At 35.0% G+C, this 26,055-nt stretch overlaps 1 protein-coding gene across 2 annotated transcripts in view; it reads right to left on the bottom strand.

The window, feature by feature from the left end:
* Nucleotides 1–262: 262 nt before the first annotated feature.
* The window catches only part of SLC26A7 (solute carrier family 26 (anion exchanger), member 7), a 153,323-nt gene continuing 127,530 nt past the window's right edge, over nt 263–26,055 (bottom strand). Inside the window, exons 15-19 of one of the 2 annotated variants that reach the window (XM_011937061.1) lie at nt 25,351–25,399; nt 6,295–6,395; nt 2,180–2,234; nt 1,992–2,095; nt 263–949 (exon numbers count right to left, since the gene is read on the bottom strand). In XM_011937061.1, coding sequence (XP_011792451.1) covers nt 914–949; nt 1,992–2,095; nt 2,180–2,234; nt 6,295–6,395; nt 25,351–25,399 — 345 coding nt within the window. In that variant the 3' untranslated portion in view covers nt 263–913. Of the gene's footprint in view, nt 950–1,302; nt 1,801–1,991; nt 2,096–2,179; nt 2,235–6,294; nt 6,396–25,350; nt 25,400–26,055 lie in introns of those variants that run through there. The other variant, XM_011937060.1, reaches the window with a different exon arrangement.

Here is a 26,055-nt window from a genome sequence, read left to right on the forward strand (position 1 = left end):
TAAACATATTATATTGATTATCTCTGAAATAGGAAAGTTAAAAATTATTACAGTTCATCTTATACTGGAATAGCTCAAAGCTATTTTGCTAGTGGTATTTTCTCATCTAAAAATTATAAAATGTGTAATTTCGTATTCTCTTTCTCCAACAAAACTTCAGTGGAAAACAGAACCTCTTATTGGGTAGAAATGCTAAAATTAGAGGTACTGGCTCTGAAGATCCTAAGCATTTCCAATATTCAGAGCAAAACAGACCAACGTCAAGAACTTGGTTTTATTGGGATACCCGTTTCTTTTGATTCTGAAAATATTCCTGAATACTTCAAGAATGGATGTATGGAAAGATATGGAAATGAATTATTTCCAGTTTTTCATTTGTTTGGTTTACTTTTTGTGAATTTCACATCTTACTGTGTAAAGTAATATTTAGCCTTATTGAGATTTCAGAGGCCTATACAGAGAGAAGTTGTGTGAAAATAGCACATTTGCTAAGTTGTTTTTATGTATTAGTTACAGATTATCTTAAAATTTTACAAATGGCTTGTAAATGCTCAAAATTGCCTATGACAAAAGTATTTCTCAATTTTAAACATCAACTTACAGCACAATAGAAATACAACAGCACAAAATATTATAGTAAAATAAAATAAAACCATGTTTACCCTTCAGTACACTAAAACTAAACACATACTGATTTTTATATAAAATAACTAAGTGAATCTTCTTACTAACAAAAATGAGAAAAAAAGTTGGCAGTTCTTTCCAACTGCTATGCAGTTACCAAGTTACATCATACTTATTGTAGCAGAGGTCATCTGTAGGCTCTAAACGACAAAAAAGTTGTGCAAAATCCCAGCGTATGGCCTCTTCAGGCAGTTGGTAAAGACAAGAGCTGTACTGAGACAAAAGGGTCTCAGACTTCACTGTGGTCACTGAGTTTGCTCAAATTCTGAAATAGAAGAGGAAGAAATAAGTATGTGCTACTTACTCAACTCTTAAGTTGGTACCAAAGTAAAAGAACAGTAGTAACTGAAGCAAGCTGTCCAGCTAAGCCAAAAAAAAAAAAAAAAAATGAACCTTTTATGAGGCATCAGCGTAGAGCAGTTCAAAGCTCCAGGTCCAACGTCAAACTGCTGACTCTGCAACCAACTCTACCACTTATAGATTGTGTAAATTCCCTGGTCAGTTTCCTTGTTTCTAAAAATGGATTAAATTATCGTATCTACCTCATAAGGTCACGGCAAATTCAGTTAAACAACATAGTAAAGCTATCAGAATATTCCTGTAATATAGTGAGAGCACTCAATATATGTTATATATAATAATAGTGTTATTATTATTTTGTAAATACATACTGTTCTGATTGTATACAATAGAGATGACTCTGTGAGGCACCAAATGTTATTCTAGGGATGAGGAAAGGCAAAACAATTCAAAACTCAAAGAAAAACTGCAGGAAATCAAAGCTCTAAGAACAATTATAAAACTAAACCATAAGCCCAGCATTTGTAAGATAACTTTGACACTTCGGATCATGTGAGCACTAGACTCTGCAAATAATATTTCCAAAGATGCCAACATAAGCTTAGAGGCAAGATATCAGAGCAGAAAAAACTTTTAAGGCCATATTTAGAGTTTTTATATTTGAGAAAGATGGATTCAAATCCCTAGGACAGTAGATCCTGGAAGAAGCATTTGTTGTGCAAGTAAGCAGTTTGCAATTGATAGGCAACCACCCAATCCTGAGAGCAGTGACATTGTTGGAAGATCCAAGTTACCAAACAACAGTTTATCACTGGCCTAAAAAAGGAATGGAAACATTCTTTTACTTGGAATAAAAAATCTGAGGGTCTGAAGTGGGCTGTGGCCGGGGGGGCTGTTAATAGATTTTAGATGCCAATGGAATAATAAGCTGATACAAAAGATGCAAAGCTTCGATTCTATATCCTGAATATTCTTATAACTCTTTCAGGCCAACTTAATCAACTCACCTTATTTGAATGGATATGACTTATTGCAGCAGATACTGATTCAAAAAAAATTGGTTTCTCTGAGTCTAGGTTTCCATAATACGTCATTGCTTTTATCAAGGAAGCTACAAGAAAGCACAAGTGATATAAGAATACATGTGGAAGTGCGGAAGAATCACATTCAACGTTAGTCAGGGACATGTTCTTACCTGTACAATGGGCTAACAATACATCCACACTCCTGCCTTTACAGTCCATGTAAACCTGGAAGAATTAAAATAGGATACGAACAGTTAATTCAGAATAGCCAGCAGGAGGAAATAAGATGGGCTTCAGAAGAAATCAAACTTCCTTTAAAGCGAATGTTTATGAAGTCAAACCACCAGAGGGAGGCATTGTTACACAGTCAGGCATAATCTGGCAAGCATCTAAAAGACTAAGATTAATACAGCAGGGCATCTACCTTTATTGCAACTAAATTTGACTGCTTACCTTTTCCATATCATTTAATAAAAGTAAAAACAGTTACTTTCCCGCCCTGTAAGAATCATATAAAATTGTTCTCAACCTCTTTTAATAGAAAACAAGGACCCATTTGTGAAAAATGAAGAAAGCTGCTGACCTACTGCTTGCTTTAATATTTTACAATAATTTGGACATATTCACGTGCTCTACAAACCCTGTGCATGAATGGTAAATTGAGAACCTCACTATAATCCAAGCCAAGTTTGATTACCCAACTTCCATTTTAAAAGGAATGCAAGATGAGAGATCCTGACTCATTTGTTTGGCATCTTTTAAGTCCTAGAAAATCTCAAGCAGAAACAACTTATAAAAGGCTCTGATCTTAAATTCACCCAAATCAAAGTCAGTCTATGAACTTCTGTAAAAGTAAATTTAGGCGTTTTAGTTACCAGGGGATGGATTTCATTATATAATAGTGATGTATCTTACACATAAAATATAGAAAGATTCATTTACAATATATTCTAATAGTGTGCATTGTACATTCAAAATTTCATTCATATTCTTCCAGCAGTAAGAAGTTCTTTCTATGTGAGAAGAATTGTGAAATAATAGAAGATATATTACTGAGTGTAAATGAGAAAAGAGCAAAAAACATGGACTGCATCTTTGCCATTGAATAAATGGCTCCCATTTTTGTAAGTTAAAATATTTAATTCAAGGTGACCTCTCAGTGTTTGACTTTTTCTTAAGCTCAATGAAACATAAACACATTGCTATGGGCGGTTTGTAGATGCTGATAAATATAATCTCCAGTTCACTGACCTCCTCAAAGTCCCAAGTAAAAGAATAAAGAGAAGTCACCCCACTTCCTTCAACCTACAACTCCCAAGAGAATGTTTCTTATGCTAAAGCAACTAAGAAAACAATGCAAGGAGTGTTATTAGAAAGCATGAAGCCATGAAGGGCTGAAGAGTTGCTGTGGCTCTTCACTCTGAACGTTCTTCCAGGGTGGCTGGAACTAAAAAATAATATTAGCTGCAATGATATTAATTATACTTGAAGAAATGACATTTTTAAAATGAGAAAAAATAATAGAAACTAGCATTATTGAGTTCTTCCTAACTGCTAGATACTTTCTTAGGTGCTTTATATGCAATACATCATTTTTAAGCCTCACAACAACTTGATAAAGGGGGTATTTCTACTTCCAGTTTACAGAAAAGCAAGTAAACACTTAAGTCCAGATCACAGAACTAGTATATGCATGATATTTGGAACCAGGCTTAGTCTATCTTTAAAGTCTATATTCTTAACATAGATCATGCTGTTACTGTAACCATAATGAAATAAAGAAAACAGGCATAACAAGGAAATTTAAAAGGGCAAACTGATACAAAACTGCTGGTTTTGTATATATAGATAAAACACACCTGGCTAAGGGAATATCATTTTATGCCAATCTAAAAATAAATTGCATTAGTTGATTGATCCTGTCATTCCAGTGTACAGATCTTTAAAACCACTAAGATGAATGATGAAAAATAAGTCTTTTTGCAACATGCCCAGTGCCAAGATTGTTTGAATTTCTCTGAATTGTCAGCCGTGGATCCTAAACTCAGTGGGAGCAGGTAATCATTTCTCCTGCTTTCTTTATTAACCCTAAGTCCTGTTTGTAATATCTAGCGAAGGAAGCTGATAATTTCAGAAACCAATTTAAAATGCAATTGAACAAAAAAAACTATACATACTAGCCTTTCCCAGTTAAAAAAAAAAAAAAAAGACAATCCTAGTCTCGTGTTTCTCAAAATAGGATCCTTGAGCCTCCTGCATCAGAATCACCTATGGGTGTTTAAAATGAAGCTCCTAGATCAGAATCAGAACCCAGAAGACTGCATTTTCAATGAGCACCCCAGAAGCGCCTTAAACACACAATTTTAAGAGACTCTTGTAGACTTTAGGAACACAGAGTAAATAAAAATGCCGAATACAAGAGGCCCTCCTGTGAAGAGGGACCGTGTGTTTACAATTTACTTTCAGCTAGAAGAAAACATGAAGTATTCAGGTTGAATCCTAAGTCCAACTGTTCAAAGGTTTTATAGTGAACCACAAGAAAATGAAAACATATTACGTGGGGAGAAAGGGCGACTTGCTAAAAATAGCCACTAGATTTCTGGCCTCTGATACTTAAACTTCAATTGTTTTAAACAATTTGTTTATTTTCGAAATATCTGCCAATTCTGAAACAAAATCGCTGCCTCATTTTTACAAAATGAATAAACTGAGATCCAGACAAGTGAGATGATTTCTCCCACACCTCAGCTAGTGTGATGCAGCTGGGACTATGCTGTGACTTCCACATACTAAGCAATTCCCCTCCACACACTCCCACCCATATCTTCGTAGGAAAGCAATACTAATGTTGACCTTTGTACTATCGTGAGTTTGAAAGGCTAGACATTTCAAAGTAAATTTAAGATATAAATGAATAGAGACACAAGGTATACTACACCACAAGAAAACAATGCAAGTCCACAACATGAGACCTTTTCAAGGATACTGATCTGAACCCTTTAAAAGTCAGTGTCTGGTTTCCACTTTCTGACCATGATATGTAACTAATATAAGACTATCCCCTCCTCCACAAAGAAGTACACAACTGGACAAAAATATACAACAACCATGTTTAGACAATCGGCACCAGGCAGGGCAGCACAGGACAGCTGAGTTTCCTGAGAAAGGGGGAAAAAATGGGGTGAGCCCTCTGATCATGGTAGCTTTCTGCCACAAAGCAGTTTCTGGGCCCTGGCATGATGAGGGGGACCCAATAAAAATGTGGCAGCTTCCCTGAGCTGCACAGACAGAACCAGAGTTCAGGGAGAGATCAATGGGTGATGAAAGAGCTCCAGAAATTTCCATAAGGTTTAAATTAAGTATTGGCTCAATGTCAAGCCACACAGCAAGGCTCTAGGTGGTCTGAGTAAGAAAACCTCTGGGAAGTAAACACCTGAAGATGAGATGAGCCGATTCACAGGCTCAGAAGCTGGCAGAGGACTGAAGAAACTGAGGAACAGATGCTGCCCCACCCTCAAGACGTCCCACCACCACCAATTCAGGGTATTAAGGGAAAGAACAAAAAGAAAGAAGAAAGAAGGTGAATTCCCTGTTGACTTAGTATTTACTAAAAAAAGAAGGAGGTAAAAAAAATCTTAGAAGTGTCTGAGTTTTCTGTGAATTGACAAAATTAGGTGTTCTTCTAGCTGTGGAAATGGGGTTTGGAAGCTACGTCAGTTTTAAATCCATAAGTGGAGTTTTATTTTTTGCATACCTGGATCATGGAGACCATATGGAGATCATAGGGTAGAGAAAGAGGCACTATTGCCTGAGAGAACAGAGAAAAGCCGTTGCATTGGGCACTGCTTGTGAGACCAGGAATGGTATTAGGCCAAACTGTACCCAACTGTAATGTAAGAGAAAACCTCCTGCCATCATCAAGGCACTTGCTTATGCAGCCTGTGCTCTAGAATGGGCTTTTCTCCTTTCTCGAATCCTTGTAAATTGACTGCCTAGGAGATCCTATGCCCACTGTATCTCAAGTCTATGTACTGTTCTCTCTGACTACCCCATGCAAATATTCTTAGCCCTGACCCTCACACATACATACAACTAGAAGCTGAATAGGATCTCCTGAAAACAAATCTACAGTGATGGGAGGCATGAAGTTCTACGTCCTTTGCAAATAATGGGGTGAGATGTGTATTGCAACAAGCAAGCTCAAGATTACAGAGAGAAGGTGGTGAAAATCCCTATTACTGAACAAAAGGGAAGAAACAGTTCTAAACACAAGCTCCATAAATACCTCAACAAGCATGGAGACTCCAGAATAGTCAAAAAAGGTAAATCCACTGCAATCCAGGATTAAAGAACACTTCTCGTTATGGCAGGACTGTGAAACTTCTTCTGTAGGAGAAACAGAGACTTGAGTTAGGGAGAATTTTAAGAGATTTCTGCTGCTGGCTTTGTTGACTGGTGGGAGGGTAACAGTGGCCTCACATTTAACAACACTAATTCAAAACACTTTTAATTTTTACATTTTTCAGTAAATTATTAATTATTTCTGAACTTTCTGATTTTGTATTACTGGAATGCAATTTCAGGTGATCATGACATGACTCAAAGAAGACAAAATAGGTACCAGTATCATTTCATATATGGACGAACTGAGGTTCAGTTTAAAAGTTTAAATGCTTTTTACAGGATATCTGGCAAGTTAGTGCTAAACATAGACAGAAGCAAAGTCTCTACACATTCTGAGTAGTACCTTTCCCACAATATCACAATGTTTCCTTAATAGGCATGCCCAAAGTAGAGCTCTGTTTTGTGGTGCCTGAAGTGTATACAATTTTGGAATCACACTTAAAAAAAAAAACACCATTGCTAGGGCTTGTCCCACAGCCTTGGAAGGGATCTGTATGACGGGCCCTGAAAATTAAGCTTCATTCGGTTCATAGTAAATCGGCCTCTGAATTTACCTGATGAAAACAATAAGATTTTACTGAGAAGTTCATGACCTCTTTTTGATAGCCATTCTTAGGGCCATGATTTCCTTACATGATATGACCTATTTCTTCACAGTGACAGGCCACATTTGGGGTCCCTCTGAGGAGTGATGTGGCTCTCAGAGCAGATCACACATGCTGATTCCCCCACCACTGTAGGCAAAGTCTATCACTTAAATTCAAATTCATTAACTATTATGAAATTCTCTGAAAAAAATAATTCTTAATTTCAATAGCACTGCCATTTAAAATGTTCAAGGTTTTTCTGTATAGTGACTATATAAAAGTAGGACTGTGGTTGTTTCTCAATTTGGGAGAAAATACGAGGGAAATAGTGCAATTAAAAAAATCCTGCTTACAGATTTAAGAAAGCAGTAAAACAGAAAATAAAAAATGACACAAAATTTATATATGACAGTAACTGTCAGGAAAAGGAGAAACGCTACAAAGTAATTTCTATGTATTTGAAAAGTGATAGGTATAAGACCTGGTTTTCAGTTTCATCTTTAGATCTATATTTATATTTATTAATCAAATAATATACTATTAATTGAATAATAACTATATTGTGTTTGTACTATGTTCAAGAAGGAGAAGATAATAACACCAAATAATCAATATTTCTAAGGAGTAATTTTTTTAAGCAGTGAGTGATAACAAACATGAGTGAGGTCTTATTCCTTTCTTTAGGAGTTTATAATACTTTTGAGTGTCAAGGATAGCATTGGTATATAAATGACATGATTAAAATGATAAAATGAATAAAAATGTGAATTTACAAAACAGTGTAGTCTCTTTGGAGTAATCAGGGAAGGCTTCATGCAAAAAGCAGCCTTGCAGGATATATCAGATTCCAAAAAGGAGAAATAATGTAGACGTGTAAGCATTCTAACCATGTGGACAGCCTTAATCCAACACTAATGACAGCTTAAATCTAAAACTCCTTGTGCTCCCATTCAACCATTTAATGAGGACCAACTATATGCCAGGCACTCCATTAGTGCCTTCTGTTCTGCTCTTTCTCCCAGGGCAAGAGGGGCTAAGTGGTTATTGAACATTCAGGCTATGTTTCCATAGGCCTAAAATGGTAAACTAGAACCTCAGGAAACATTGAAAATAGCCATAACATAGCTCATCCATTGACCACTCAGCTGTAATCATTATCATTCATTATTTGCCTGATTAAACACAAGATTTACCTCTACTAATGCAGAGGCTTTTATTTATATTTTTAGGTATAATACGCCCTGGCTTATTATCCGAGATAGGGAAGTATTAAGATTGAAGGAAAAAGAAAAATACTCTAAGCAGAGAATACTTGTTCTAATCAACAGTGGAATGTTGACTGGTCATAAATACATTTTTGGAAATGTTCTATTAAATTTTCATAGTATAAAAATCTCCAACAGTTAAATATTAGGTAAACTTTATGAGAAAACCTTAAAAAGTTATATAATATACATAGGTAAAATATATGTAATGAAGTTAGATGTTTTATTACAAAGTAAGATTTAAAAATTAGTAAGACTAATCATGTTTACAGTGTATATTGGAGCTTAATATATGAAGATTTCTTATGTTGACTTTTTCAAACTTTTATTTAGAAAATAAAATTTATATGGTTTCTTTAAAGTCAGTAATGAGTTGGGCCAGATGATGCCAGTTCTTGAAAGTCAATAGTGTATATATCTTCCATGCTTAATGACAGCATGTTAGTAGCTTAAAATCAGTGATAGTAGAAATATTTACACCATGGAAATTGGCAAATGCTACATATCAGAACTTCTCCACCATCCCACCTTATATCCCCACTCCAAGAATCATTTGCTATTCACCAGCATATCACTGCTTAAAGGTGGGTACTCTTATTAAATATAAAGAAAATCATCAGTAAGTTTTAAAAATCCAATGGCTTTGATTAAATGAAAGACTTAAACCACTGACATATTTGACAATACATCTTAAAATAACAATGACACAAATTGATATCAAATTTTGTCCTTTATTAATCCACTTATACAGTCTTGTTCTTACCAAATGATACCTGTTTTATAAAATAGTACATATTTCATAATAATCTGCAATCTAAAGTTATTTGTTCAAAAATTTCCATAGAAAAAATTAGCATTCATATTTAACTTAAATATTAAGAATTAATAGATTAAGAATTTTTCTAAGATATTTAAGCCTTATTATCTATTTACTACCAAACATAATACTAATGTCTATAAGACAGGCTTGCAGCCAGGCGCGGTGGCTCACGTCTGTAATTCCAGCATTTTGGGAGGCCGAGGCAGGTGGATCACAAAGTCAGGAGATCAAGACCATCCTGGCTAACATGGTGAAACCTCGTCTCTACTGAAAATACAAAAAAGTAGCCGGGTGTGGTGGTGTGTGCCTGCAGTCCCAGTTACTCTGGAGGCTGAGGCAGGAGCATGGCGTGAACCCCGGGGACGGAGCTTGCAGTGAGCCGAGATAGCGCCACTGCACTCTAGCCTGGACAACAGAGAGAGACTCTGTCCACCTCCCCCCCGCCCCGCAAAAAAAGACAGGCTTGCTGGAAAGAAACTCTAATCTGAAAGAATATTAGCAGTTATTATCTATAACTGTCTGACATGAATTCGATCCTCCCTATCCACAGCCACGGCAAACATAGCTAATGAATTTGGTATTTTTTTTTCCACTGAGGTCAAACAAGACCTTACAATTTCCACCAATTCAGTGCTTCAGGAAGCCACTACTAGCTGATCAAAAACTTATTTGTCATTCTGAACGTAAAAAATATTACAGTGAAAAACAATCTGTGTATATGTTACTTAGAGAGATTGATAACTGCATTTAATTGATGAGAAAATCATGATAAAATGGTATTGAAAATTCTTAAACAAGTTTTTTTTTCCTTTTCTATCCTACCATATTTCACTTCTAAATTGTACTTGCAATTTTCTTTATTTTCTTGTAATTATCTCATAATGTACATGATGATAGATTATTAACTCTGAAAGTGTTTGGGGCTTTATCAATAGTGATTTTAAAACGTCCCTTCCATTGTCTGAAAGTGTGTTCATGCCATTGTTTGCTTCATCTTTTTTTTTTTCTTTTAATCCAACCTCCTTCTGTGCTATTCCTTTAATTGAAATACTGAAAATATATTTTCAGGCCATCCAAAAATAAAAATAAAGTAAAGCAAAACAACAGGCTCATGCCTTGTAGTTGTGGTTAATAATTTAAGTAAGTTATTTTAAGAGAAGCAACTCATGATTTTCTTCTAAATGAAAAAACACAGTCTTAATGGTAAAATTACCAATTCACGCAAACGAAAATTTAAATACAATGGACATTTCTAACATTTTTCCAAAAGTAAGTGAAGTTTTCTTTTACACAGTATCCTTTCATTTCTGTTGTTGCACTAATTCTATGGCTATAACCTTGTGTTCTAAACTTCTAAGTGAATCAACCAGAGCAATAAAAATCACATAATCCTAGAAAAGAGTAATGTGAATGCACAGCTAATATCCTGCCTTAAGCAAAATGAGGTAAGCTTGGAGCATGTGCAAAGGAGACAACTAATCTATTCCCATGTGGAATGGGGTAAATGATGGGCTTTATCTACAAAAAAACAACATTTCAGAAAGAAATTAACCATCAGGTGTGGGTGGGCAATTAACTCCAGACTGTGGAAGTCAGCTCTCTCCTGTGGAATATTCATTAACTTCTTTAATTAAAAAATATTCATAGTTGCATAATTTAAGAGTGCTTTTTATATACTTCAAAAGATTCTTGACAGTCCATGAGTAACTCATAATTTTTTAAAAGAAAGTATTTTCTGTTGATATCAATTAACTATTGAAAAGCAGATTTACATCTCAAATTTCTCAAGAAAATAAGAAGTTAAGAAATATTTAAGACAAACCACAACATTCCCTTTGGAAAACATGTGCACATATTATTGAACATTTCTTTCCTTCCTTCCTTTCTCCCAGCAGTCAGCTAATATAGATGTATCGAGTGCCTACTCTAAGCACTGTCCTAGAAAATGTAAGTATAATGACGAACAAGGAAGACAGTGATCACTGCCCTCAACAGACTCACAATCAGGTTGGGAAACTAGTCAGTTGAACTAGTAATTTAAAGTGCGAAGAGGGCTGGAGATGTGCAGAAAATGCTACGGAGGTGAAGGAGACCTTGTGTGGTGGACAGAATAATGCCTCTTAAAGATACACACATTTGACTCTCCAGAAACTGCGAATATGTTGCCTTACATGGCAAAAGGGACTTTGTAGATTTGATTAATTTAAGGATGTTGAGATGGGCAGGTTATCCTAGATTTCTCGGGTAGGCCCAGTGTCATACAAGGAGACAGGAGGTTCGAGGTCAGAGAAGATGTGGTGACAGAAGAGACCACATCTCTTCTGATATTTGAGGATCAGAGAGGAGAGATTTGATGATGTCACACTGGCGGCTTGCAAATGGAGGACAGGGCCATGACCCAAGGAACACAGATGGCCTCTAAAAGTTGGAAAGGGCAAGGAAATGAATTCTCCTCTAGACCCTCTAGGAATGCAGCCCTGCCCAAACTTGATTTTATCTCCAGACTCATTTCAGCGACTTCTGTCATCTGGAACTGTAAAATAAGAAATTTGCGCTGTTTTGAGCCACTGCATTCATGGCAATTTATTACAGCAGCAATAGGAAACTAATATAACTGCACTGCTTATTTGGGAAATGAGTAATAAGGGTGGGAACTTGTTTAGATTTCAAGGTCTATGATGGCAGAATTCATGTCTACTTTCTTCATCCTTGAATATCCAGCACTCATTGTTGTGCCCAGGATTTATTAGATGTTCATATACACAATACAGATTAACTGAGTGAACAAGAACATGAATTAATGCAGGAATGAATGGAAGAATGTGATCTGTGAGCTGAGACTTGATAATGATTGGAAGTTAAGTAGATGACTAGGTGGTGGAGGTAGACCCAGCAAGTCATAATGCTAAGAAAGACCTCAACAGAGTGCATCTTGGTTTGACATAAACTGACTGAAGTGTTTTGGAGACTCAAACTGTAAAAGTGGTAATGAAAGATTTCTTTGTAAATTGAGAAATTTTAGTTTTTACTAAGAGAAATAGCATGATTTCCATTTCATACTTGATGTAACCCTGTTTCATATATTTTGATTATTCTATCATGTGCTCAACTACAAATCTTTTCCTTCTGAAACGATTTTTAGTGGGGAGGGCTATTTTTAATTCTCTTCCTTCTTGCCCATTCCCTTACTCAGTTTACATCTTTTCTTCCTTTAATCACTTCTAGATCTATTCTGTAGTCCCCAAAACCCACTTGATGTCTCCTGGATGACCTCACTTAGCTTAAGTTTACCATTGTCCCACCTAAACTCACTTTTCCTTTTAGCTGTTCTCCTGGCTTTACTATTATTCCCAGTTAGAGAGTTTCAAAGTTTCAGAATCATCATTTGTATCATTCTCTCCCTTACTTCAACTCCCAAACAGTTCCAGCTGCTGTTCATTACACTGCTGAAATCTCTTTTGAGTCGTTCATCTCCATTTTCACAACCTGGTGACCAAAGAAGAGGAAGATAGAAACTTCACTCCTCTTCTCTAGATTATTATCGCCCTATCATTCTTGCTTCCCTCCATGCAGGTTGCATTTAGACCAATCTTCTTGAATCTCAATTTTAAGTACCCTTTCATGTATATAGCCTACTTTCAACTGGGACTTAAGTCCTGCCTCTACCCCTAACTAGCTGCATGATCCAGAGCAAGTTACATCTCCCCTATGGGCCTCAATGTCATCAGTAAAATGAAGAGTGTTCTGGTAATTATTTTAATTATTTTAAAATGAAGAGTAGAGCATTTGCCTATTACCTATTTTAGTTATTGAGAATAATGCCCTGTGAATTGCTATACAAATATTTTGTTCATTGGACAATGAAGGATGATACAATGGAAATTAAAAATGCATTATTTACCTTAAAATCTAGTTAGGAGGAAAATGACTCTATAACCATACAGGTAATATGTGATGGATTAAATCATGTGGTAATTTCTGTGTTTCACTATTACTATTGAATTCCACTTTATAGGTGAAGATACTGAATTCCAGTGTGCACTTGACTGAGTATTCTTCTATATGGATCTAGTTGACTTTTTTCTCCCTAACAAGATTGAAAGGAAGTGTGTCCCTTCAATATATTTTACTTCCCTATTAAACCTCAGAAAAAGTATAACATTTGGATTGGAAGAAAAGGGAGATGGTTCTAGTTATGAGAATCCAAATAAAGGCTTAGACCCAGAGATGATTAAGTTAGATGCTGGAGCAGTAAATGGATTTGTCTGGCTGGGATGGAGAACTTGTACAATGTGTGATAAGAAGGGAAGCAATTTGGAAGGATAAGGAAGCTTTCAGGTGCCACACTAGGGAGTAGGTACTTGATCTTCAGAAGGAAACCATTATAATTTATTAAGAACAGGAGGGATTTTTTAAAGTAGAGGTGATTTAACATTAATCTGTCATTACATCACAGAATGAAATAAAGCTGGAATGGCAATTAGATCTCAGCTGCATGTCAACTCCATTTGTAGTAGCTTTTTACAACAACACGTTGAAAGGGTTCTGAGGCTACTTTGGCTCATAGAAAAAAAAATGTCCTGATCTGTTATTCTGTCTGGTATGCACATACATACTGGGTATTTTCTATCTATAGAATACAACAAAGGCTATCTCATAGCAGAAGATAAAAAACAATATGAAAATAATACTAATTCATTTCGAACATAATTAAGGACAGAATCAGAGTCACAGAAGTGAAAATGAAAGGTAATGAAACCAAGTTATAGGTTTTAGGGATTAAATTAAGATGTGAAATAAAAAATAAGCACAATACACATAACCTCAACATTTAAAGCATAGGGGAGTAGAGCAGGGCACTACTTGAACAAGAGAGAGAGATAAGAGGACCGAGGAAACTTTGGAGGGGAGAGAAGGAGGATGTCAGAAGAAGTGTTCTGATCAACTGTGTCTGACAAATATCAAAGGGCCACTGGGTACCAGAGAGTTTCACGAAGACCCAGCAAAGGTGATCATGCCCAAAGCTACTGTTCTGTGCAAAGTGGGCCTGGTCAGGATGCAGAAGTAAGAAACTCCCCTAAAAATTTTTCAGTTCAGAGAGTAAGGCACTCAAGTTAAATAAGTATTATTCTAGTATTACATAAGTGTTCTCTGAGAGCACAAGGCAGGTAAAAGTAAATTTGCCACAGTAAACTAGAAAAGACCAGAAAAGCTGACATCTGAGATGCATCCATGTTAATGTGGGTCCATGCAGTTCATTCATATATTTATATTCTATTTTATTATGTTGTATATTGATTTACAACATATTATATGCTGTAATTCAATTGATATTTTAATATGTATTTTATCTTCTTACAAAAACATTCTATATATTGATTGTCCATTGTACTGCTAATGGGTGTTTTGCTTATTTCCAGTTTTGGGGGATTAATAAACAATTTTATGAAAAATCTTGTATACTTTTCCAGATACAAATATTAAGAGATTCTTTTCTAAATTGTGTTTAGAAGTGCAAAAACTAATATAATTCAGCTTTTTATTCATCTAAGTTTATATGAATGAAATTAGAACCTTACAATATGTTTTCATTTGTCTTACTTTTTTCCCCAACATTGTTTATAAGATGTATATAATTTTCATTATTATGTGAGTATAACATATAACAAATATATTAAGTAAAAACTCAATTGTATAACTTATGTCACAATTTATATGCACCTGCTGCTTTAGTTGGACACCTGAGTTATTTCCATGTTTGGATAGTTACAAACAATATTGTCATGAATATTCTTGTTTGTATACTTTGCTGCACATAAATTATCATTTCTTCAGGGTGTACAACTAAGAGCAGAATTGCTGATCACAGGATATGTGTATCTTCAACTTTATAAGACATTGCCAAACCATTTTCCAAGGTGGATGCACAGATGGTAATCTGAAAATGCAAAATCTGAAATGCTCCAAAATCCAAACTTTCTCAATGTCAACATGACATTATGTTACCTTGAACACATCATTTTACTATCTTAATGGCATGTCATAATTGTTACTGTTCAGTACTTACATGTGGATAAATGTAAGAAAATGATTGCTTATTGGTAGCATATAAATTCAGTCAGGAGTGATGGTAATGCCAAACAACTGGAGATGGATTGTCCACATCATTTGCTTTCTGATGGTTAAATGCACACAAACTTTGTTTTATGCACAAAATTATTTAAAATATTATATAAAATTACTTTCAAGCTATGTGTATAGGTACATATGAAACATAAATGAATTATGTGTTTACACTTGGGTCCCATTCCCATGAAACCTCATTATGTATATGCAAAGAAATTCAAAGTCCAAAGAAATTCAAAACCTAAAACACTTCCAGTCATAAACATTTCAGATGAGTGATACTCAACTTGTAAGAGTTTATACTACCACCAACATTGTAGGAGACTTCCTGTTGCCCTGTATCCTCACCAATCCTTGGTATTGTCAGATTTTTCTATTTTGACCAATATCATACATATAGTGTTATTTAATTTGCATTTCTCCAACAATAGCTGTGAATAATAATAGTGAAGTCAAGCATATTCTCATATGTATGTATTTTGGTAACTTAAAAAATGTCCCTTTTCATGAAATGCCTGTTCATGTCTTTTGCTCATTTTTCTATTGAGTCATCTGCCTTTTTTTACTCGATTTGTAGTAGAAAGCAGTCCTTTCTGCATTTTATAAGTTACAGCTATCTTCTTCCACTCTGACTTATTTTTTCATGTTTTATATAGTGCTTTCTGGTAAACAAAAGTTCTTAAAAATAATATAGTGAAGTTTAATAATCATTTTCTTCATGCTTAATGCTTTATATTTCTTGTTTTAAGATAATTTACTTATTCCAAGTTCTTTTAAGGTATTTTCCTATATGCTCTTCTAAGTTTACATTTTGTTTACTATATTCAGATTGATCTAACTCATACATATGTGTGGTATGGTGTGGATTAGGGGCCTAACTTCATTCATACAGATACATAATTGTCTCTGCATTATTTATCAACAAGACCATCCTTTCCCAGTGCTCTATAGTGCCATTTTTGTCATAAATAAAACAGCAATACATGTGAGGACTTTTCCCCCTCTGAGCTCTCTACTCTGTCATATTGACCTATTTATTTGTGATCCAATACTACACTGCAGTGATTATTAGAGCTTTATAATACATCTCAATGCTAAGAGGACATACCCTTCATTTGTTCATATTCTTCAAGTGTCTTAACTATTCTTGGCCATTTGCGTTTTTATTTAAAAATGTAAATAAGCTTGTAAAAAGCCATTAAAATATTCTATTGAAACTTTACTTGATATTAAATCTAAATTTATAAATCAGTTTTAGAAATTATGCTTTTTGATATCAAGTATTCTAATCAATGGGCATTGTGTTTCCCTCCATTTATTTATGAATATTTACTTGCTACAGGTATTTTTAATGTCTCATAATAAAGTTCTACACCTTCATCCTGTGTGGGTCTATATATTTTTATTTAAATTCATTTCTAAGATTTGATTTTTTTTTTTTTTGAGATGGAGTCTCACTCTGTCACCCAGGCTGGAGTGCAGTGGCGCGATCTTGGCTTACTGCAAGCTCCACCTCCCGAGTTCACGCCATTCTCCTTCCTGAGCCTATTTATATATACTTTATATTATATATAATATATATTATTTATATAAATATATAATTATACATTATAATATAATTATATATTTCATTTCTTTCTTGTTTCTTTTTCTCTCTTACCAAGGAATGATGCTAATTTTATATACCATATGACCCTATATAATCCTAACAAGTATTTAGGTAATGATTTGGACTTCAGTGATTTTGCCTTCATTTTTCCTGCTCTCCCTCCCTTATTTGCTCCCTTTTTTCCATTTATTCATTAATTGACCATCTATTAAGTTTGTGTGCCTAGTGATAAAGCCATAATAGAAACAAATACCAAATTCTTTGGGAAATAATGTTAAATGAAAGAGACAGTCAATGGGAAAAGAAAAATAGTTAAGACTTGAGAAATAAGGCAGTAACCATGCCATTCTTGCTTTCTAAAAATATTCATAATTTATTTTTTCCAAGATGGCTGAATAGGGACATCAGATACCAGTTCTCTTCAGAAACTAGGTCAAAGTTGTTGGTTAATGGGCGTGTTCTGAATGGAATATTGAGGCAAGAGAGCCAGGAACTGTCAGAAATGCCAATAGAAGAAGCAGGGTTGCATACAAAAAAAGCAGCAAAATCTGAGAGATTGGCAGCCGAGGAACTCAGAGTTCTATAGAAAATATAAGTGGGGGTGCTTCTCTGTTCCCCTCACCCCTGTGACAATCTGCAGACTACCAAACTCTTAGGGAGTCCTTCTGCTCTTGTGACTGTGTAATGCTGTTGGTGGCAACTTGAGAACTTCTCAGGGTCAAAGAAACAGGTGACCAGCTCACACATGTGTGCCCTCACTCTCCTCAGATCTAAGCTAAGATGGCACCAAACTAATTGTGCACCCATGGTGGACTTCTTCCCTGCCAGAAGATTCAGTGTCATTGAGTCGCTGTACCAGCAGATTGCCTACAAACATCTTCTACAACCCACTCTGACTTTGGCAGGTGCAGAGGACCAGTGGGTCCCAGGGGAGTTTTCAGACCCCTGGAGATCTAACCTTCAGCCACTTCTATGGGTGGGCACTCAGCTCACCAAAGCCCCCCTTGGGACAAAGGAAGCATAGATGTGGTACCAATCACTGAAGGGGGGCAGCACCAGCAGCCAGGAACAGACATGGAGAGGTGATCATCTCCCACTCCCCTCATTCACTATTCCAGACCCAGAAGAGGTTCTCCCTGCTAGGGGCTGGTATGTGTGAAGGAAAGCACTTGGAGAAAGTGCTTCTCATGGCAGCTCCACCACCACTGAAAGTGAATCCACCCTGCCTGGGATTGCACAATGAGCAGGGACCAACTTCTCCTTCCTATACAGAACAGCAGCAGCCCTGCAATGGAGGACATAACCTACAGAGTTGTCTGCTCTGGACTGGGGAAGGTGGCTCTGCCCTGAGTTGGTTTTAGTGGGAGTGGACAGAGGGCTTTATCCACAGTCTGCAGCCACTTTGCAGCCATGAGCCAAAGGACAAAGTCTATATAAACTGAAGGTCATGAGCCCCAAGGCAGGGGTGCGATAGGGAGGTAAATTGCATTCCTGCCAGCTCAGCATTAGAATCCAGTGCTCGCCCCACTGCCCCTTCCCTGGAGATCTACTCATAGCCCAACATGATCTCCCCTTGCCATCCTCCCATGAGAATGAGTGCTTCCACTCCTCAGCCTCCTGGAGAGTGAGCCAGCTCTGAACTGCCCCACAAAATAAAAACCTGCTGCCAGAAGGACATAGTGCTAGTGCAGGAGAAAAGCTACTTGAGACCTCTGCACCCTCAGCCCTGCAGAAGATACTGTTTTGGCTCTTACATTCAATATACCACTACAACTGGCAGCATCTGAGAAAGCCAGTGCACAGAAGCTGTCCACAAACAAGGAACTCATGCAGAACCTTGCCCTGAAAGCACCCAGAAATGAAGACAAAGGATTGTAAAAAACACACACTGCAGTATACCCTCAAGGGAAAAAAGAATGAAAAATGTAAAAGTCCCATCCAAACTATATAAAACTCAAAAATAAGCAAGAGTTCCTTCAGATGAGAAGGAATCAGTGAAAGAACTACTGTAGTACAAAAAGACAGAGTGTCTTGAAACCTCCAAAGGATCAAACTAGCTTTCTAGCAATTGATTCTAACCAAAAGGAAAAGTCCAAAATGACAGGTAAGGAATTCAAAATGTAGATTCAAAAGAAACTCAGTGAGATCCAGAAGAAAGTTGAAAACACGCACAAAGAAAGTGGAAAACAATTCAGGATTTGAAAGATAGCTATATTTTTATAAAAGCCAAATAGAGCACCTAGAATTAAACAACTCGCTAAAGGAATTTCAAAACACATTTGAAAGCTTTAATAATATACTAGAAAAAATAATTTTAGACCTTGAAGACTAGTCTTTCAAATTAACCCTGACAGAAAAATAAAGAAAAAAGTACTTTAAAAATCAAACAAAGCCTTTTAAGAAATTTGAAATTATGTAATACAACTAAACCTGTAACTTATAGGCATTCCTGAGAGAGAAGGAAAAGTAAGCAATTTGAAAAACATTCTTTAGCAAATAGTTCAGAGAAATGTCTTTTATCTTGCAGGTAAGGTAATTATCCAGATACAAGAAATTCAGAAAACACATGTGAGATACTGTAGAAGACATCACTGAAGCAGAGTCATCAAACGGCCCAAGGCCAACATGAAGAAAAATAAAACAAAAAAACTTAAAGACAGCTAGAAAAAAGGGCTAAATTACCTATAAAGGAAATCCCATTACACTAACAGTAGATGTCTCAGCAGAAATATTACAAGTCAGAAGAGGTTGGAGGTCTATTTTTAACCTTCTTGAAGAAAACAAAAGGCCAACCAAGAATTTTATATTCTATCAAACTAAGCTTCATTAAAGAAGGAGAAATAGTCTTTCTCAGACAAGGAAATGCTAAAGACAACCAGACTAGCCCTACAAGAAATGTTCAAAAGAGTTCTAAACATGAAAATGAAAGGACAATACTTGCTACCATGAAAGCATGTTTTGTACAAAGTTCACAAATTTTATAAAGCAATTACACATTTGAGACTACAAAGCAACTAGGTAACAACATTATGACAGGAACAAAACCTCACATATCAATATTAACCTTGAATATAAAAGACATACATGCTCCACTTAAAAGATATGGCTTGGCAAAATGGATTTTTTTTTTTTAAAGACCCAACCATCTGCTTCCTCCATAGACTCATTTTATGTGTAATGACACTCACAGGCTTAAAGTAAGGGGAGAGGAGAAAGATCTATCTCACAATTGGAAAACATAAAAGAACAGGAGTTTCTGTTCTTGTATCAAATAAAACAGACTTTAAACCAACAGAGGCAAAAAAAAAAGAAAGAAAGACAAAGAAGGCCTTATATAATGATTAAAGGTTTCAATTCAACAAGAAGATTTAACTCTCCCTAAATATATATGTATCAAACACTGAAGCACCCCGATTCATAAAATGAATACGACTAGACTTAAGAAAAGGGACAGTGGTCAAATTATAATAGTGGGGGACTTCAATATCCCACTGGCAGCACTAGAAAGATCACTGAGGCAGAAAACTAACAAAAGAACTCTGGATTTAAATTGGATTCTTGACTGGATAGACCTAATAGACAACTACAGAACATTTCACATAATAAGCACAGAATATACATTTTTCTCATCTGCAAATGGAACATTCTGTAAAATTGACCACATGCTTGATCATAAAGCAAATCTAAATAAATTCAAAAAAATTCAAATCATATGAAGCATCTTTCTGGAATACAGTGGGATAAAAGTATAAATCAATACTAAGAGGAATTCTCAAAATCACACAAGTACATGGAAACTAAGCAACTTGCTCCTGAATGGCTTTTGAATAAACAATGAAATTGAGGTAGAAATAAAAAGTATTTTTGAAACAAATCAGTATAGAGATACAACATACCAAAACTTCAAAGATACAGCAAAAAAAAAAAAACAAAACAAAAAACAAAAAACAACAACTAAAACCACGGTGTTAAGAGGACAGTTTATAGCATTAAGTGTCTACGTCAGAAAGATAGGAAGATCTCAAATTAACAACCTAATATCATATCCAAAGGAACTAGACAAATAAGAACAAATCAAACCCAAAGCTAGTAGATGAAAACAAATAACAAAATTGAGAATAAAACTAAATGAAATTGAGACAAAAAAATACCAAGGAGAAATGAAACAATGGTTCTTTGAAAGGCTAAACAAAATTGATAGACTATTAGCTAGATAAACCAACAGAAAAAAAGAGAGAAGATTCAAATAAGCACAATGAAAAATGGTAAAGGTGACAGCACAGAAATCCAAAAGATCCTCAGAGACTACTGTGACCATCTCTAGGCACACCAACTAGAAAACAAACAGGAAATGGATAAATTCCTGGAAACATACAACCTCCCAAGATTGAACCAGGGAGACATTGAAATCCTAATCAGACCAATAAATAATTATGAGATTTATTCAGTAATAAAAAAAAGTCTACCAACCAAAAAGAAGTCCAGAACCAGATGGATTCACAGGCGAATTCTACCAGACATACAATGAAGAACTGGTGTCAAGCTCATTGAAACTATTCCAAAAAATTGAGGAAGAGAGAGTCCTCTCTAACTCATTCTTTGAAACCAATGTCATCCTGATGCCAAAATCTGGTAAGGACACAATAAAAAAGTAGTACTAAAGTCCAATATCCCTGAAGAATAAAGACACAAAAATTTTCAACAAAATAGTAGCAAAGTGAATACAGCAGCACATCAGAAACAAAAATTCATTGTGATCAAGTGGGTTTTATTCCAGGGACATAAGGATGGTTCAGCATTTGTAAATCAATAAATGTGGTTCACCACGTAAACAGAATTAAAAACAAAAACAATATGATTATCTTAATAAATTCAGAAAAAAGTATTCAATAAAATGCAACATCCCCTCATGACACAAACCCTCAACAAATTAGGTATCAAAGGAAAATACATCAAAATAATAAAAGCAGTCTATGTCTATTGAATGAGCAAAGACTGACAGTATTCCCCTTTAGAACTGGAACAAGACAAGGATGCCCACTCTCACCATGCCTATTGAACAAAGTACTGGAAGTGCTAGCCAGAGAAATCAGGCATGAGAAAGAAATAAAAAATATCCAAATAGGAAAAGAAGAAGTCAAACTATCTGTCTTTACAAATGATACAATTCTATACCTAGAAAACTCTAAAGACTCTGCCAAAAGATTTCTGGAACTAATGAATGATTCAGTAAAGTTTCAGGATACAAAATTAATGCACAAAAGCTGTTGCATTTATGTACACCAACAAAGCTGAAAGACCAAATCCAGAACTCAATCCCATTCACAACTTCCACAAAAAAAATTCCTAGGAATACATTTAAACAAGGACGTGAAAGGCCTCTATGAGTAGAACTATGAAACAATGATGAAAGAAATTGCAGATGGCACAAACAAGTGGAGAAATGTCCCATGGTCATGGAAATGAAGAATCCATGTCATTAAAATTACTACTACTTGAAACAATCTACAGATCCAATGAAATTCCTAACACATATCACTTTTCACAGAAATAGAAAAAATAATTCAAAACTTCATATGGAACCAAAATGGAGCTAAAATAGGCAAAGCAATTCTAAAGGAAAAAGAACAAAGCTGGAAACTTCACATTATCCAACTTCAAACTATACTACAAGGTATAGTAACCAAAAAAGCATGGTACTGGTACAAAAACAGATACATAGATCAATGGAACAGAATAGAGAATCCAGAAATAAATCCACATACCTGTAACCTATTGGTCTTCAACAATATCAACAAATATTAAAGATGAAGAAAGGACTTCTCATTCAAAAATGGTTCTGGGAAAACTGGCTAGCCACATGCAGGCAAATGAAACTGGACCCCTACTTCCACCATATACAAAAATTAACTCAAGATAGATTAACGACTTAAATATAAGACCTGAAACTATAAAAGTTCTAGAAGAAAACCTAGGAAAAACTCTTCTGGACATTGCTGTAAGCAAAAGATTTATGACTATGATCTCAAAGCAAATGCAACAAAACAAAAGTAGACAAATGGGGCTTAGGTTAAACTAGAGGCCTTCTGCACAGAAAAAGAAACAACCAACACATTAAACAGACAACCTAGAGAATGGGAAAAGATATATGCAAACTATGCATCCAACAAAGGACTAATATTTAGAATCTATAAGGAATTTGAACTCCAGTGAGAAACAGAAAATAACCCCATTAAAACCTGAGCAAGACATGAACAGATGCTTCTCAAAAGAAGACATACATGCAACCACCAAACATGAAAAAATGCTCAACATCATTAATCATCAGAGAAATACAAATCAAAATCAAATGAGATACCATCTCACACCTGTCAGAAAGGCTATTATTAGAAAGTTAAACACTAACAGATGTTGGTAAGTATATGGAGAAAAGGAAATGCTTACACACTGTGGGTGGGAATGTAAATTAGTTCAAACCCTGCCCTCCACCATGGAAAACAGTATGGAGATTTCTCAAAGAACTAAAAAGAGAACTACCATTCAACCTAGCAATCCCACTACTGGGTATCTACCCAAAGGAAAAGAAATGATTTTATCAAAAACAAAAAACAAAAAACAAAAAAAAAAACCTCCCGTAGTCTTATGTTTATCACAGTACTATTCACAATAGAAAAGTCATAGAATCAACCTAAGTGGACTGGATAAAGAAAATGTACTATATATACACCATGGAATATTACACAGCCATAGAAAAGAATGAAATTATGTCTTTTGCAGCAACACGGATGGAGCTGGAGGTCATTATTTTAAGCGAATTAATTCAGAAACAGAAAACCAAATACCACATGTTCTCACTTATAAGTGGAAGTTAAGCAATAAGTACACATGGACATATAAATGGAAATAATAGACACTGGGAACTCCAAAAGTAGGGAGGATAGAAGATGAGGAGAAAGTTGAAAAACTACCTACTGGGTACTACTTTCACTATTTGGGTGATAGATTCACTAGAAGCCATACCCCAGTATTAATCAATATACCAATGTAATAAAAACCTGCACATGTCTCTCCTGAATCTACAATAAAATAAAAATTATTTAAAGTAAATTTAAAAAAGATTCATAATTGACTTCCCCTTATTAAGAAAAAGAGAAGTTAAAAAATCCAGTTTTCACCCTGAATTTTCAGCATCAACCTATTTCTTCAAACTTGTGATCTAATAACAGAAAAATATATAATGCTATTTCATTCTTTTAAAATCATGTTATTTCTTTAGCTCCATGCTAAAAAGAATATAGTTATTTTGAAGCATATGTTTAAGGTAATAGATGTCATTCCATTAGTAACACTTTTTAAAAATCTAACACATTTGTAACTAAAATTATTTCCAAAAATTCAAAATAAAAATAATACAACTAGATATTTATCAAAGACTTCCAATAAAAATCACTTTTATTTCCACCTACTTAGAATAAATTGGCTAAGCAAATATTGCATGATACAAAAAAAAAGAGATTTTTGTAAAACCTTTTATATTAAATAAAAGTCACAATTATGAATAATTTAACTACACTGAGGCTTTAATCTTAGTAAATATCAAATTAAAAGATAAATATACAAATTTGTTTCAACTCTTTTGTTATCATTTAGTTATAATATCACAACACTTCTCATCCATATTTTCTTGTACATCTTTTAATTTTCTCTATACTGAGACCAGTCACATCAATTCATCAGTTTGCAAAGAAAGATAATTAAACTTCTAGAGAACTTTGACCTGGTAATTTAACAAGCATCCACCATCAAAACATTTGTTCTTGTCACCTGATTTTGCAGGTAAATCTGAACATGTAATAGCTTTAAATTGCTGGTTTGTTTTGGGTGGAGATCCAAAATGTATTCAAAGATATATTTCATGATAAATCCTCATCCATATTAAAACTACACTAATGCCATGAATTTCAATTTGTGGGTCAAACATTTAAGTAAATGAAAAGATGGAGAGGAAAGAGGAGAGAAAAGGAAAAGAGGTGGGAGAGGAGGAAGAAGAAGGAGAGGGAAAAGGAGAGAGGAGGGAAGAAGAAAAGACGAGGAGATTGAAGAGAGAATGGGAAGAGGAAGAAGTAAAGAGAAAAAGGAAGAAAAGAATGAAGAGAGAAAGAGGAGATGGAGAAAACAGAAAAAAGGGAAGAAAGAAGAAGACAGAGGAGGAAGAGAAAGAAGAGTAGAAGTGAAGGGGAGAGGGAGAAGACAGGAGAGGAGGAGGGAGAAAGAAAGAGTAGAGAAGGGAGAAGGAGCCAAATGGCTAAATCTATTTTCTGCAAATAAAAGTATTAGTGCTTATTTGGTAACATAAGCTTAAGCTAAAGCCAGTAGAAGGGAGGAGGAGAGTAGAGGGAAGAGGAAAATTAGGAGAAAAGAGGAAGAAGAACAGAGGAGGGAGGCAGATGAGGAGAAGGGGAAGATTTTATTCTCTGGTCTATATTCAAGTCAAACACTTAGATTTTCTTTTTCCTTAAAGCTAACTCACCATTGCAGTTGCCATTGGATAGGGAATTGAGCAACGTGTTTTGTTCACACTAAAATAAAAACAAACATTAAGAAGAAAAATGTTATAAAATTTTACTTCTGTCTGAAAAAAATCACATCATTCTTTTATTTAGAAAGAATAACAAAAAAAGTAGTCTCCAAAATTATTTTTCACTAGCATTCTTTTCAGAATAATGTATAAAACAAACTTTGAAATAATAAAATGATAATTAATTCTAAGTATATAGCAATTCAGTAAATAATTTATGTTATCAGTAAGACTGTCTTCTTCAGAATATTTCCTGCAAGACTAAGTTTGTTTTGATTTTGGATTAGAAATTAAACATTTGCACATTTTTAAAATAACATATTCAATCAGAAATCATCTTTATTAACATTGCATTTTAAGAGGGAGAACCACTGATCATATATATTACCACTACATGAAAATGCTGGATTAAAAAACAAACAAAGAATCAGCTCTGTATCCTACAGTTAATCTTGTCTGACAATAATTGATGCCTCTAATGAGATCATGCGCTATCTACTTCACAAATAATGTACTATTGCTATTTTTGTTAATCATGATGATAGCAGTTGATACTTCTTCAGTCCTCACTGTATGCCAAGGACTTCACACTAATTATTTAATCCTCAGAAAAATTGTATGAAGTGACAAATTTTATTTTTTATATAAGAGAGTCAA

The sequence above is a fragment of the Colobus angolensis genome, unplaced genomic scaffold (genome assembly GCF_000951035.1).
Source record: "Colobus angolensis palliatus isolate OR3802 unplaced genomic scaffold, Cang.pa_1.0 Scaffold16, whole genome shotgun sequence".
Taxonomy (NCBI): Eukaryota; Metazoa; Chordata; class Mammalia; order Primates; family Cercopithecidae; genus Colobus; species Colobus angolensis.